Below are 12,331 nucleotides of genomic sequence, written 5' to 3'. Positions count from 1 at the left end.
TTAACAGGGAACTCAGGTGCTGAGGGCCAACAGAACTGGAGGCAACATGGGACCCCTGGGAAAGGGAAAGAACCAGGCTGACTCTCAGAGCAGGAGCCCATTCTGATTCAAAGTCCTGTGCTTGCTTTTCTTCAGAATGAAAGTTTGACATTTAAAAGTTTTTTTTTTGGGGGGGGGTGTACGAGAATGCATTCCTGAACTGTTTACTATACCATATCTAAAACAAGTGCCCGCAGGACCAAGCTCTGCTTTAGCCAGACCATATTGTAGGGTGACAACTGTTTCTTCTAGGTCAGCACAAAATTCTCTCTTCCTGCTGCAACTTTTCTTTCCTTCCTGTGAAATCCTTCAGATGCTTGAGGACACTGAAAATTTGCACCAAGACTTCATAGCTGCCAAGTTTTCCCTTTTCTCACAAGGAAGCCTATTCAGCATAAGGGAATTTCCCTTTAAAAAAGGGAAATGTTGGCAGTGGCTCTAATTAGTTTAAGAGAGCATGTTGTTCGGCTTGGGCACCATCTTTCAGGCTGCTAGTTCACTTAGGGGTGCAATGTAAGGTGCTGGTCTTTACTTTAAACATGCTAAACTGTTGTTGTTGTTGTTTAGTCGTTTAGTCGTGTCCGACTCTTCGTGACCCCATGGACCATAGCACGCCAGGCACTCCTGTCTTGCACTGCCTCCCGCAGTTTGGTCAAACTCATTTGGTCAAACTCATGCTAAACTTGTTGTTGTTTAGTCGTTTAGTCGTGTCCGACTCTTCGTGACCCCATGGACCATAGCACGCCAGGCACTCCTGTCTTGCACTGCCTCCCGCAGTTTGGTCAAACTCATGTTCGTAGCTTCGAGAACACTGTCCAACCATCTCGTCCTCTGTCGTCCCCTTCTCCTAGTGCCCTCCATCTTTCCCAACATCAGGGTCTTTTCCAAGGATTCTTCTCTTCTCATGAGGTGGCCAAAGTATTGGAGCCTCAGCTTCACGATCTGTCCTTCCAGGGAGCACTCAGGGCTGATTTCCTTAAGAATGGATAGGTTTGATCTTCTAGCAGTCCATGGGACTCTCAAGAGTCTCCTCCAGCACCATAATTCAAAAGCATCAATTCTTCGACGATCAGCCTTCTTTATGGTCCAGCTCTCACTTCCATACATCACTACTGGGAAAACCATAGCTTTAACTATACGGACCTTTGTCGGCAAAGTGATGTCTCTGCTTTTTAAGATGCTGTCTAGGTTTGTCATTGCTTTTCTCCCAAGAAGCAGGCGTCTTTTAATTTCGTGACTGCTGTCACCATCTGCAGTGATCAAGGAGCCCAAGAAAGTAAAATCTCTCACTGCCTCTATTTCTTCCCCTTCTATTTGCCAGGAGGTGATGGGACCAGTGGCCATGATCTTGGTTTTTTTGATGTTGAGCTTCAGACCATATTTTGCGCTCTCCTCTTTCACCCTCATTAAAAGGTTCTTTAATTCCTCCTCGCTTTCTGCCATCAAGGTTGTGTCATCTGCATATCTGAGGTTGTTGATATTTCTTCCGGCAATCTTAATTCCGGCTTGGGATTCATCTAGTCCAGCCTTTCGCATGATGAATTCTGCATATAAGTTAAATAAGCAGGGAGACAATATACAACCTTGTCGTACTCCTTTCCAAATTTTGAACCAATCAGTTGTTCCATATCCAGTTCTAACTGTAGCTTCTTGTCCCACATAGAGATTTCTCAGGAGACAGATGAGGTGATCAGGCACTCCCATTTCTTTAAGAACTTGCCATAGTTTGCTGTGGTCGACACAGTCAAAGGCTTTTGCATAGTCAATGAAGCAGAAGTAGACGTTTTTCTGGAACTCTCTAGCTTTCTCCATAATCCAGCGCATGTTTGCTATTTGGTCTCTGGTTCCTCTGCCCTTTCGAAATCCAGCTTGCACTTCTGGGAGTTCTCGGTCCACATACTGCCTAAGCTTGCCTTGTAGAATTTTAAGCATAACCTTGCTAGCGTGTGAAATGAGCGCAATTGTGCGGTAGTTGGAGCATTCTTTGGCACTGCCCTTCTTTGGAATTGGGATGTAGACTGATCTTCTCCAATCCTCTGGCCATTGCTGAGTTTTCCAAACTTGCTGGCATATTGGGTGTAGCACCTTAACAGCATCATCTTTTAAAATTTTAAATAGTTGGCCATATTAGCTATCATATAAATACTGTGACAGTTGATACTCTGGAACTGGCCCCACTTCAAGGAAGGAAGATAAAGCTGCTGGAGGCTTTTTATATCTAGAATTGAAGGCAATTTGAAAATGAGATTTGCTGCTTATGGTGTAAGCCCTCATCTCACTTTTGTTTGCATTCAAATTCATTCTGCAGGCTTTTGTGTTATTTCAAAAACATGCAAAAGCAAAGCCTCCATCCATAGTTCTTCAGGCACTCTGTCCACCAAATCTAAATCCTTAAACCTGTTCCTCACTTCCACTGTGTATTCATAAGGGATTTGATTCAGATTGTATCTTACTGGCCCAGTGCTTTTTCCTACTTTCTTCAGTTTAAGCTGGAATTTTGCTATAAGAAGCTGATGGTCTGAGTTACAGTCAGCTCCAGGTCTTGTTTTTTGCTGACTGTATAGAGCTTCTCCATCTTTGGCTGCAGAGAATATAATCAATCTGATTTCGATGCTGCCCATTTGGTGATATCCATGTGTAGAGTCGTCTCTTGTGTTGTTGGAAGAGAGTGTTTGTGATGACCAGCTTGTTCTCTTGACAGAACTCTATTAGCCTTTGCCCTGCTTCATTTTGAACTCCAAGGCCAAACTTGCCAGTTGTTCCTTTTATCTCTTGATTCCCTACTTTAGCATTCCAATCCACTGTAATGAGAAGAACATCCTTCTTTGGTGTCATTTCTAGAAGTTGTTGTAGGTCTTCATAGAATTGGTCAATTTCACTTTCTTCAGCACCGGTAGTTGGTGCATAAACTTGGATTACTGTGATGTTAAAAGGTCTGCCTTGGATTCGTATCGAGATCATTCTGTCATTTTTGAGATTGCATCCCATTACAGCTTTTGCCACTCTTTTGTTGACTATGAGGGCCACTCCATTTCTGCTACAGGATTCTTGCCCACAGTAGTAGATATGATAGTCACCCGAACTGAATTCGCCCATTCCCTTCCATTTTAGTTCACTGATGCCCAGGATGTCGATATTTATTCTTGTCATCTCATTTTTGACCACATCCAGCTTACCATTATTCATGGTTCTTACATTCCAGGTTCCTATGCAATATTTTTCTTTACAGCATCGGACTTTCCTTTCGCTTCCAGGCATATCCGCAACTGAGCATCCTTTCGGCTTTGGCCCAGCCGCTTCATCAGCTCTGAATCTACTTGTACTTGTCCTCCGCTCTTCCTCAGTAGCATGTTGGACGCCTTCCGACCTGAGGGGCTCATCTTCCAGCGTCATAACTTTTATATGCCTGTTGTCTTTGTCCATGGAGTTTTCTTGGCAGGGATACTGGAGTGGCTTGCCAGTTCCTTCTCCAGGTGGATCACGTTTAGTCAAAACTCTCCACTATGACCTGTCCATCTTGGGTGGCCCTGCATGGCATAGCTCATAGCTTCTCTGAGTTATTCAAGCCCCTTCGCCACGACAAGGCATTGATCCATGAAGGGGTCATGCTAAACTAGTGGTGGCTAAACTGAGGCCTTCCAGATGTTACTGAACTACACCTCCTATAGCCTCTGACCATTGCCCATGCTAGCTGGGGCTAATGGAAATTGGAGAGCAGCAACATCTGGTGGGAAGGGGGCACAGGTAGGCATGTGGAAGACATTTGGATCAGTTTGCATTTTAATTCAAGCCTACCTAATCCACACTACAAGAGCCAAAACACAGCTATCCTTTGAAGTTTTCAGGTCACTGAATTTTGCAATGCAGTTCTCCAATCATGTGGATATTAGGGGAATGTGCACATAAATGTGTACATAAATGTGTATACAGTGGAACCTCGGTTTATGAACACCTCGGTTTATGAATTTTCGGTTTATGAACGCCGCGGACTCATCTGGAACGGATTAATTCACTTTCCATTACTTTTAATGGGAAAGTTCGCTTCAGTTTATGAACGCTTCAGTTTATGAACACACTTCCGGAACCAATTACACCCATGTTTCAGTTTATGAACGCTTCAGTTTAAGTACTTCGCGGACCCGTCTGGAACGGATTAATCCACTTTCCATTACTTTCAATGGAAAAGTTCGCTTCAGTTTATGAACGGTTACTCCGCGGACCGTCTGGAACGGATTAATCCACTTTCCATTACTTCCAATGGGAAAGTTTGCTTCAGTTTATGAATGCTTCAGTTTATGAACAGACTTCCGGAACCAATTGTGTTCATAAACCGAGGTACCACTGTAAATGAAAACAACACATAAAAATGCATTGTATTGGGGAAACGGCCTGCAAAAATGTGTATATTGGGATAACTGGAATATACAAATCTGTATATTAGGAGAAATGCACACTAGAATGCTGGTCAAGAGTACCCCCCCCCAAAACAACAACAACAACTGATGCAGAAATATTAACAAATTTAAGATTGGGGAAATGCAAAACTGTGAGAAACTGAAATGGACAGATTCATCCATCCCTAATCATAGCTTAGCCACCCATGACCTAAACCAGGGGTAGGGGTCCTCAAACTTTTTAAACAGGGGGCGGGTTCACTGTCCCTTAGACACTGTTGAGGGCCGGACTATATTTTGAAAAAAATATGAATGAATTCCTATGCACACTGCACATATTTTATTTGTCGTACACAAAAAACAGGAAAAACAAATATTTAAAATGAAGAATGGTTTTAATCAACATAAACTTATCAACATAAACAAACTACCACCAGCAGCACTAAAAGAAGAGCACAACTGGGCTTGACTTAATGTCAGCTGAGGAAGAGACCTCCTCACCCCTCCAGCTCCCTAACTCTCAGCCCTCTTATTCTGCTCCTCATAGGAATACCAGAAGAGCCGTGCAGGATCAGGCCAATGGCCCATCTAATCCAACATCCCGTCTTCCCAGTGGCTACCCAATGCCTGTGGGAAACCCCCGTGAGCAGGATCCGAGCACCTTGCGATTCCCATCAACTGGCATTCAGAAGTCCTGCTGCCTCTGACCCTCCCAGGATGCCCTCAAATAAATCCCCCCCACCTCTCACTTTCCACGAAGCCTTGGGCACAATCTCCCTCCCTCCCCAATTAGGTGCCCCTTGCTGGAATAAGCCCCTTCTGACCCCCACCCCTGCCTCAGCTTTCTTTCCCCCAGGCCGATCAGAAACAGGGCTCTATCCATGTTTTTACTTGATTTTAATTGTCGTCCCCCCACATTTCGGCTGTTTCCCATTCCCTCTGTAAGCTGCCTTGAGTCCGTCAGGGGAAACGGCGAAATCAATATACGTGAGGGCCCTGTTCCCACCCTCACCGCCTCTGCCAGGCCTTTTCCCCTGCCCCGAAGTTGGTGATATCAACGCCACCCCACCCCCCACGGCTGCTGCCAGTGAGGAAACACAAAAGCACCGGGAGCCATGGAAGCCTCACTGCCAGCTCAGTCAGTCCCCGCATGCTGAGGTAAACCCACCGCAGTGTTTCAGCCAGCAGGCCGGATTGACAAGCCTGGCGGGCCAGATTCAGCCCATGGGCTGTAGTTTGAGGACCCCTGCCCTAAGCAGTTGAAATATACTCGGAGTCGAGAGTGAATTTCATGCTCTTTATTCAGCTCATAGTCATTAAGGAGAAGAAGAGAAGAATGGCTCTTTCCCCAAAACCATCTGCTTATATACATTATTTACACAATGGGCCTTGTGTGATTGGCTACTTTAGGGCTACACTTGTGGCCCAATCAGGTTGTGGATTGACTTCTGCCTGCAGCCTGATTGGCTGCTCCTACAGGCCAATCAGGTTGCAGATTCACTTCTGCCAGCCGCCTGATTGGCTGCTCCTGCAGGCCAATCAGGTTGCGGATTCACTTCCACCTGGAGTTGGATTGGGTAGCTCCTGCGGACCAATCAGACTGCTGATTCTGAATCCTATTGTTCTAGGATTCAGCTCAGTACATAACAGCAGTTAAGGGTCATGATGTTTCAGGGGCCACCTCTGCCCACCTGACACCAGCTGGAGAGGCTTTGGCACTTGTGCTTTCACTGAGATATGGCAGAAACAAGGAGAAAGGACTTATTTGTACTAATTCCCAAACTGTGGGGCTCTCTGCCCTGGGAGAGTGATTTTAGCTCATCCCTTATTATTTCCCATCACCAAATTAGCCCCCTTTTGGTTATTCAGGCAAGCATCGGGCCCATCCATCCCTGCTCACCATATAGCCAGTGGCTATTACTGTATAGAAGTTTCCCAAGGCAGGGGGCCGGTAGGAAGAGAGAGGTGGAAATGAATCCCCTAACCACTTTGCAAAGGAAAGATTATCCTGGGAGAAGAGAGGTATCATGACTCTGACTCTTGGGGATTGTCACTAATCGAACAACAGCAAGTTCAGTGAACTTGTAAGCAAAACGAAGGAGCCTGCGGTCTTGTCAGACTCCTGCAAGCGGAAACTGCTGCATTATTCACAAGGTGCAAAAGCGACAGCCTCCCTCTGCTCCAGCTGCCAAGGAAACCACTTTTGTTCCATTGGGTCCCAGGCTGGAAAAGGATGTTGCACTCCGGTTAATGGGCTCTGACTGGGGAAGCAACACAGCCAAAGGAATGAACTTCTGCCATGAGGAAAAACAGGGAGAGACAGAGCCGGGCCAGCCAGGCCACATCAGCATTGCTGGCGTTTCTGCAAGGGTCTGTGGGAGCCCTGGATGCTAACAGCCATTCACATTCTTCCGTTGTTTGATACATGTTATGAATAGTAAGCGTAACATTTGCATTTAAAGGCAAACACACCCAATTTGCATTTCCCCAAACCATATGTGAACTGAAACACAATTCACACTTCCCTGAATTTTGCAATGCAGTTCTCTAGCCAAATAATGTGTACAGGAATGTGTGTGAGAGGGTAAAGTGTGAGTTAAAATGCATATATTAGTGAAAATAACACACAAATGCATTACATGATAGGAAATATGTTTCGCAAAAACACATTAGACAAAATTGCATACAAAAATGTGTTTATTTGGAGAAACTTGCAATAAAATGCAGGTGAATTTTCATGGTGACTTTTTAAAAATAAAATGAAATAAAACTGCAAACTTGATCCTAGAAAAATGAGAAACTTAACGAAACTGAAACGGACAGATTTGCCCATCCATTCCTGCTCACATAATCCCTAATGTGGGATAATAACCCTGAAATAACATTGTCACAGTTTTCATTGTGTAACACAAGCACTTGGGCACTACGTGTTAAATTTAATTTAGTTTAATGTTTTTTCTTCTCCAGAGCACTCTACAAACTTACTGGAACCTGACAGAAAGTCCAAGAGCCCCTGCTGGACTCTTGTGAGTAAGGTCAGGTGCTACTTTATGTACCGTAATGCTTGCTGTAGAGGTGCTGATATTCCAGCAAAACCATGAGGTCAAGTAGCATGAACTTTTCATCAAATGTGCAAAGAAATAACTGTCCTTGTAAAGGGAGCAGCTGACATAAGACAGGATGCACCAGCCCCGACTAAGGCTGCACACACACACACACACACACACACACACACACACACACACGGATGCAAGTCCACAGAATCAGGTGGGACTCAGTCACGGCCACATATGGGCTTTTCGTGAGGAATGATTTGCACCTCCATTCATTTCCTCTAATGACACTTGGAGTCAGCTTGCGTCACTCCTTTTCTGCTTTTACAAGGTCAGTGGCAAAAGCAAGGCAGAAGAAAAATGCGTTTCTCAAAGAGCAATATTTCAGTTTTATGACCTGGGAGATATACAGTTGCATTTTCACTGTGAAAGCAGATACAATAAACACCATGCTTTAACTTTGATCTGCTGGGTCATCAAAGCAACATTTCTTGCAGGACGATAAATTGGGTCCTTTCCAAAGCAGCATGTCCTCTTTAACAGACGGGTGCTGCGTAAGGTGGGGGGGGGGCTGTAAATTTCATCCCAGCGTGTTGTGTTCATGCTCTAGAAGCTCTTCTGAGCCTTTGAGAAACAGCTTGGGGTGTGTGTGTGCTTTTGGTGGTAGGCTGGCAATTGCATGGGTGCAGATGGAGGCCAACCCCTTTCTTATGAAAAGAGTGGCACCTTTGCTGTGGACACCATTTCTGTCTCTAGGTCTGTATGGAAGTCAGCAAGCAAGGACAGAGAGTAGGAGTTCCCCCATGGACTTGAGGCTGCCCATTGTATTTAACTATTTTATTCCTAATGGATTGAATACCCTGCATCCTCCTTCTGCCTCTCCAAAATGAAGTTCTCCAAGGCAGCAGCCATAAAAACCGTATTAACGTAACAATAAAACATAAAAACCATAGCAATCAAATAGTGCTTGATCTACAGATCTGTTATAAAATCATATTGGGGGGGTTGCAGGACACCATTATTAATGAACAGAGAGGGGTAACCACAGCTTGACAGCTACGGCTACCCAGAGTCCTTCGCACCACCATTTCGCCGCCACAGCTTGGCTCTCCTTCCCTCCACAGACCCGCACCCCCTCCGCAGGGATTAACATATTCAAACACCTCCTAAAATCCAACATAAACTCTGCATTTCCCCTTCGCCTAAGGACAAGCATATGCAACCCTTGCCTAGACATCTGCATTTCCCCTTCGCCTAAGGACAAGCATATGCAACCCTCGCCTAGACAATTATCACAGACAATTATCATAAACTCCACCAAGTAACGCAGCCCATTTTTATACAGCCTTACCATTTTATACAAACCTTATACAAACTTGCTATGAACTTTTACCTTCTCGTGATTATATGCTTGCTTCTTGTGATTATATGTCTGCTGGCCTTATGTGCCTTAAATGTGAGAAACCCCTTATATCCCTTGAAAGGCGTCCCTCCCTATATGCCTAAGAACCTAACCACAACCTCAGTATTACTCTTGATTAATTAGACTAGTGTTCCTCTGTATTAGAAAATAGGTTTGTTAGTATCTCTTTGTATTAGAAAACCACTGTTTTATATTTTAGAACTGTATACGTCAGGATGTATTAGAAATGTTTTCCATACTTATTTTCTGTGCAACCCTTCTCTGACCCCAAGCCCCCCTGAAACCTCCCCATCACCGTCCCATACCCAACGAAGGAAGACACGGACAATAGAAAGATTAGCTTGACAACTTTATTCAAATAAATTGCCATCCTCAACGTAGCCCACCCTTCCATGGCCTGGAGGAAAACACTGCCGGGCGGACTTCCACCCCATGGAAATCGCCAGGAACTGCCCCACCTCTGCACCCATCTTGACTGATTGCCCTTCCTGCCAAACAACAGGGAGCACCATCAACGACAGGAGAAGAGAGATTGACATCTCTCCATCTGAAAGGAAGAGTCATCTCCGCACCCCGTCGCCCTTGTCTCCCCCTCCCTCCTAGTCCAGAGATTTCCATGCATGAACAGGAGGGTATATAGGGGGACTTCACCATTTCCCGGGGTTCCTTCCTTCTTTCCAGAGGCAGGGACCCTACAGCTGTAGCTTTGCATTCTGCAATAAAGGGATCAGTTTGTTTTTCCTGACAGCATCGTGTGGTCTCTGTCATTTTCCCGGCGGAGCTGAACTTAGTGCAAATTTTGGAGCTTCCGACCCGCGTCTGTCCTTCTTAAAAGGCAACGCATTTTGGGGTACATTTTTCATAACAATATGGCGAGCCAGGGCAGGAGACTCCGTTTAGCCGTACTCTTGGGGCGCCGTGGTTGGGGAGCCCAAGCGCACCCAGCCATTTGCAGGGGGGATCCCCTTCCCCGACTGTCCCTGGAGTTCTGGCCTAACTGGGATCCTTAGCGGGACCACACAGGGAAAACAAACAGGATCCAGACGGCCGTGGGGGTTGATTTTACAAGATTTTTCTTCTCCTGATTGTTGCGAGGTGACCAAGCTTCAGGAAAAGAAGGCAGCGCGCTGCGACGTGAGTATCAATAGGGAAATTGGCTTTTCGGGGTGGGAATTGTCACAGCAATCAAACTCTTTCCTATTTTTCATAGCCAAAAAAACCCAAAGCCCGTCGGAGTCTGCCCAGGCTGGAAGGTTTTGCGGCTGCCCTTTTCCTCCCCAAGGCTTGTTGTCCGTCGGAGTTTTGCCCAGATAGCGAGCCTTGGCAACTCTCCCTTCTCTCGCTTAGCTATCCCGGGTGAAGACGCCCCTCTGCCATGGCGACCTTTTGTTAGGTATGACCCATGACCAGAGATTGCAAGTGCGCCCGTTCCCTTTTCCTACTTTTCATTCCTCAGGTCCGATCTGGCATTGCGTAGGCAAGCGTTCAGTAGGACCTGAGTCTAGAGAGCAAGAGGCAGGGAGATTGCTGTGGCACTATTAAATTGTGGGTGGGAATAAGAGTCCTCCTCGGAGTGTGCCCACTTTCCTAGAACGTTTTCCTAAGGAGACTTTCCAAACCCCATTTTTCCCTTAGAGAGCCCTTTAGCAAACCTTCCCAAGCCCACTTTCCTATCGGAGTCGGTCCACTTTCCTATCGGAGTCTGTCCACTTTCCTTAGACGTGCCCCACGTTCCCAAGGAGTCCCCAGAACCCCGAGAGACCCCACAGCCCCGTCGGAGACTGCCCAGGGCTAGAACTTGCGCAAGTGCCCCTTCGGAGACTGACCAGGGCAAAAATGGGTGCACCCCTGTCCAAAGAGACAACTCTGCAGGCTTCAGGGGAGAAATAAGCCCAAGGAGAGCTTACTTCCCGTCTGAACTCTGATAAACGCCTCCAATTGTATTTAAGAAATGTTTCAGGGTCTAAAAAAACAAACAAAAGGAAAAACCAAAACAAAATGCAAGCTTGCTTAAATAATTTTTATGTAAGGGCTTGATCAACCCAAAAACATGGCAAATATTAAAAAGAGTGGAAGTAGTGTGTAAAGGTTTGTTTTAAAGAGGCTGTAGAAGGGTTTTTTTTCTCTCTCCAAAAGTATAAAGAGGTGTGTGTGTGTGTACCTACCCATTTTTCAACAGAAAAGAGGGGCAGGATGGAAGAAAATAAAGAGTTGTAACTTTGAAAATGCTTGCTCAATGCTTTGAAAAAAATTTCGAAACTTGAAAATATTCACTTCATAAACTCCAGCTATAAGTGGATAAGAGATGTACTCAATGTTTAGAAATGTTGTGGGGTTGTGTTTAGATTGGCCACAACATCCATAGACTGCCTTCTTAAGTGTGCATAGTTAAAACTGCCAACTTGTTTTAAATTTCTAGTATAAAGAAACCATGTTGAACCAATCAATCTTAAACATGATAAATATGAGAATGAGGTGTGCAAATGTTGTTATTGAGAGAGGCTACAAAGGGGAGTCTTTCTCCAAGTGACTAGAGGAATATTGACTAAAGGAAAATTGAACAGCTATTCCTATAAAGGTGATTTGTTTGTCAAAAGTAGAGCTTCCATAGCCAGGAATTGTCTATCTGAGTCTAGTTTTAACTTTGATTGTGTTGGACAGAAGGGTTATTGTCGGGCTCCTGATATCAGTCTCTTAAGGAAAAAAACTCATCTGCTAAAGGGTTCTGTATAAAGTTGGTATTTTCATTCAAATCTTGTGAATCCTGTATCTTAGAGGGTTAGACTAAATGACCTCAGGGTCCCTTCTAACTTCCATTTTAGAGCTATGTGAAAGGCAATGTGTCTGATGTGGTGATGGGTTGAAATTCAGCCCAGCTCTGCTTTCTGGCAAGGAAAGATTATTGGTTTTCAGAGTTGGAACAAGAGTGTCATTGTTGTTATGGAGTGATTATATAAGTTTTTATCACTTTCTCTATTAAGGTTTAAAGTTTAAGCACATATGAAAGTCTTGAACATTTCCCAATCTTTATCCAATCTTAAGATTTGCTAAAGGCTTCTATATAACGTTGGTACTTTTAATCTTCCCCTTCCTTATTTTTCCCTTAGTACACACGTGTGCTTCCGTGATAGGGCATAGCCCGTGTTTCCTTCCCAGTCAGGCATCTGTACTCAAATGTATGTGTATCCTAAGGGCGGTGATAGTGTTGAGATCCCCATATTTCAGAAGGGGTGGACTAGATTACTCAAGCACTGAAAAGTGAGTTTAAACTCTGGTGGCTTAGTGAAATGGCCTGAATTCAGTCAAGCTTTACTCTTTGGTGGAGAAGGATGGAAAGACAGATTTTTAAAGTTTGGCATGAAGAGTTTGAGGTGCCACTTAGAAAGAGGTAGAGATGGTATATCATACATTGGAAATGAATG

At 44.8% G+C, this 12,331-nt stretch overlaps 1 protein-coding gene across 1 annotated transcript in view; it reads right to left on the bottom strand.

Moving 5' to 3' along the window:
• Positions 1-726: 726 nt before the first annotated feature.
• Positions 727-12,331, bottom strand: part of LOC118096848 (disintegrin and metalloproteinase domain-containing protein 2) — a 272,336-nt gene continuing 260,731 nt past the window's right edge. Inside the window, exon 18 of the mRNA XM_088657638.1 lies at positions 727-1,014. Coding sequence (XP_088513764.1) covers positions 733-1,014 — 282 coding nt within the window. The 3' untranslated portion in view covers positions 727-732. The remainder of the gene's footprint in view (positions 1,015-12,331) is intronic.

The sequence above is a fragment of the Zootoca vivipara genome, chromosome 14 (genome assembly GCF_965207765.1).
Source record: "Zootoca vivipara chromosome 14, rZooViv2.hap1.1, whole genome shotgun sequence".
NCBI classification, from domain to species: domain Eukaryota; kingdom Metazoa; phylum Chordata; class Lepidosauria; order Squamata; family Lacertidae; genus Zootoca; species Zootoca vivipara.
The sequence above is the reverse complement of the archived record's forward strand: the minus strand, read 5'-3'. Positions and strand labels throughout refer to the sequence as shown.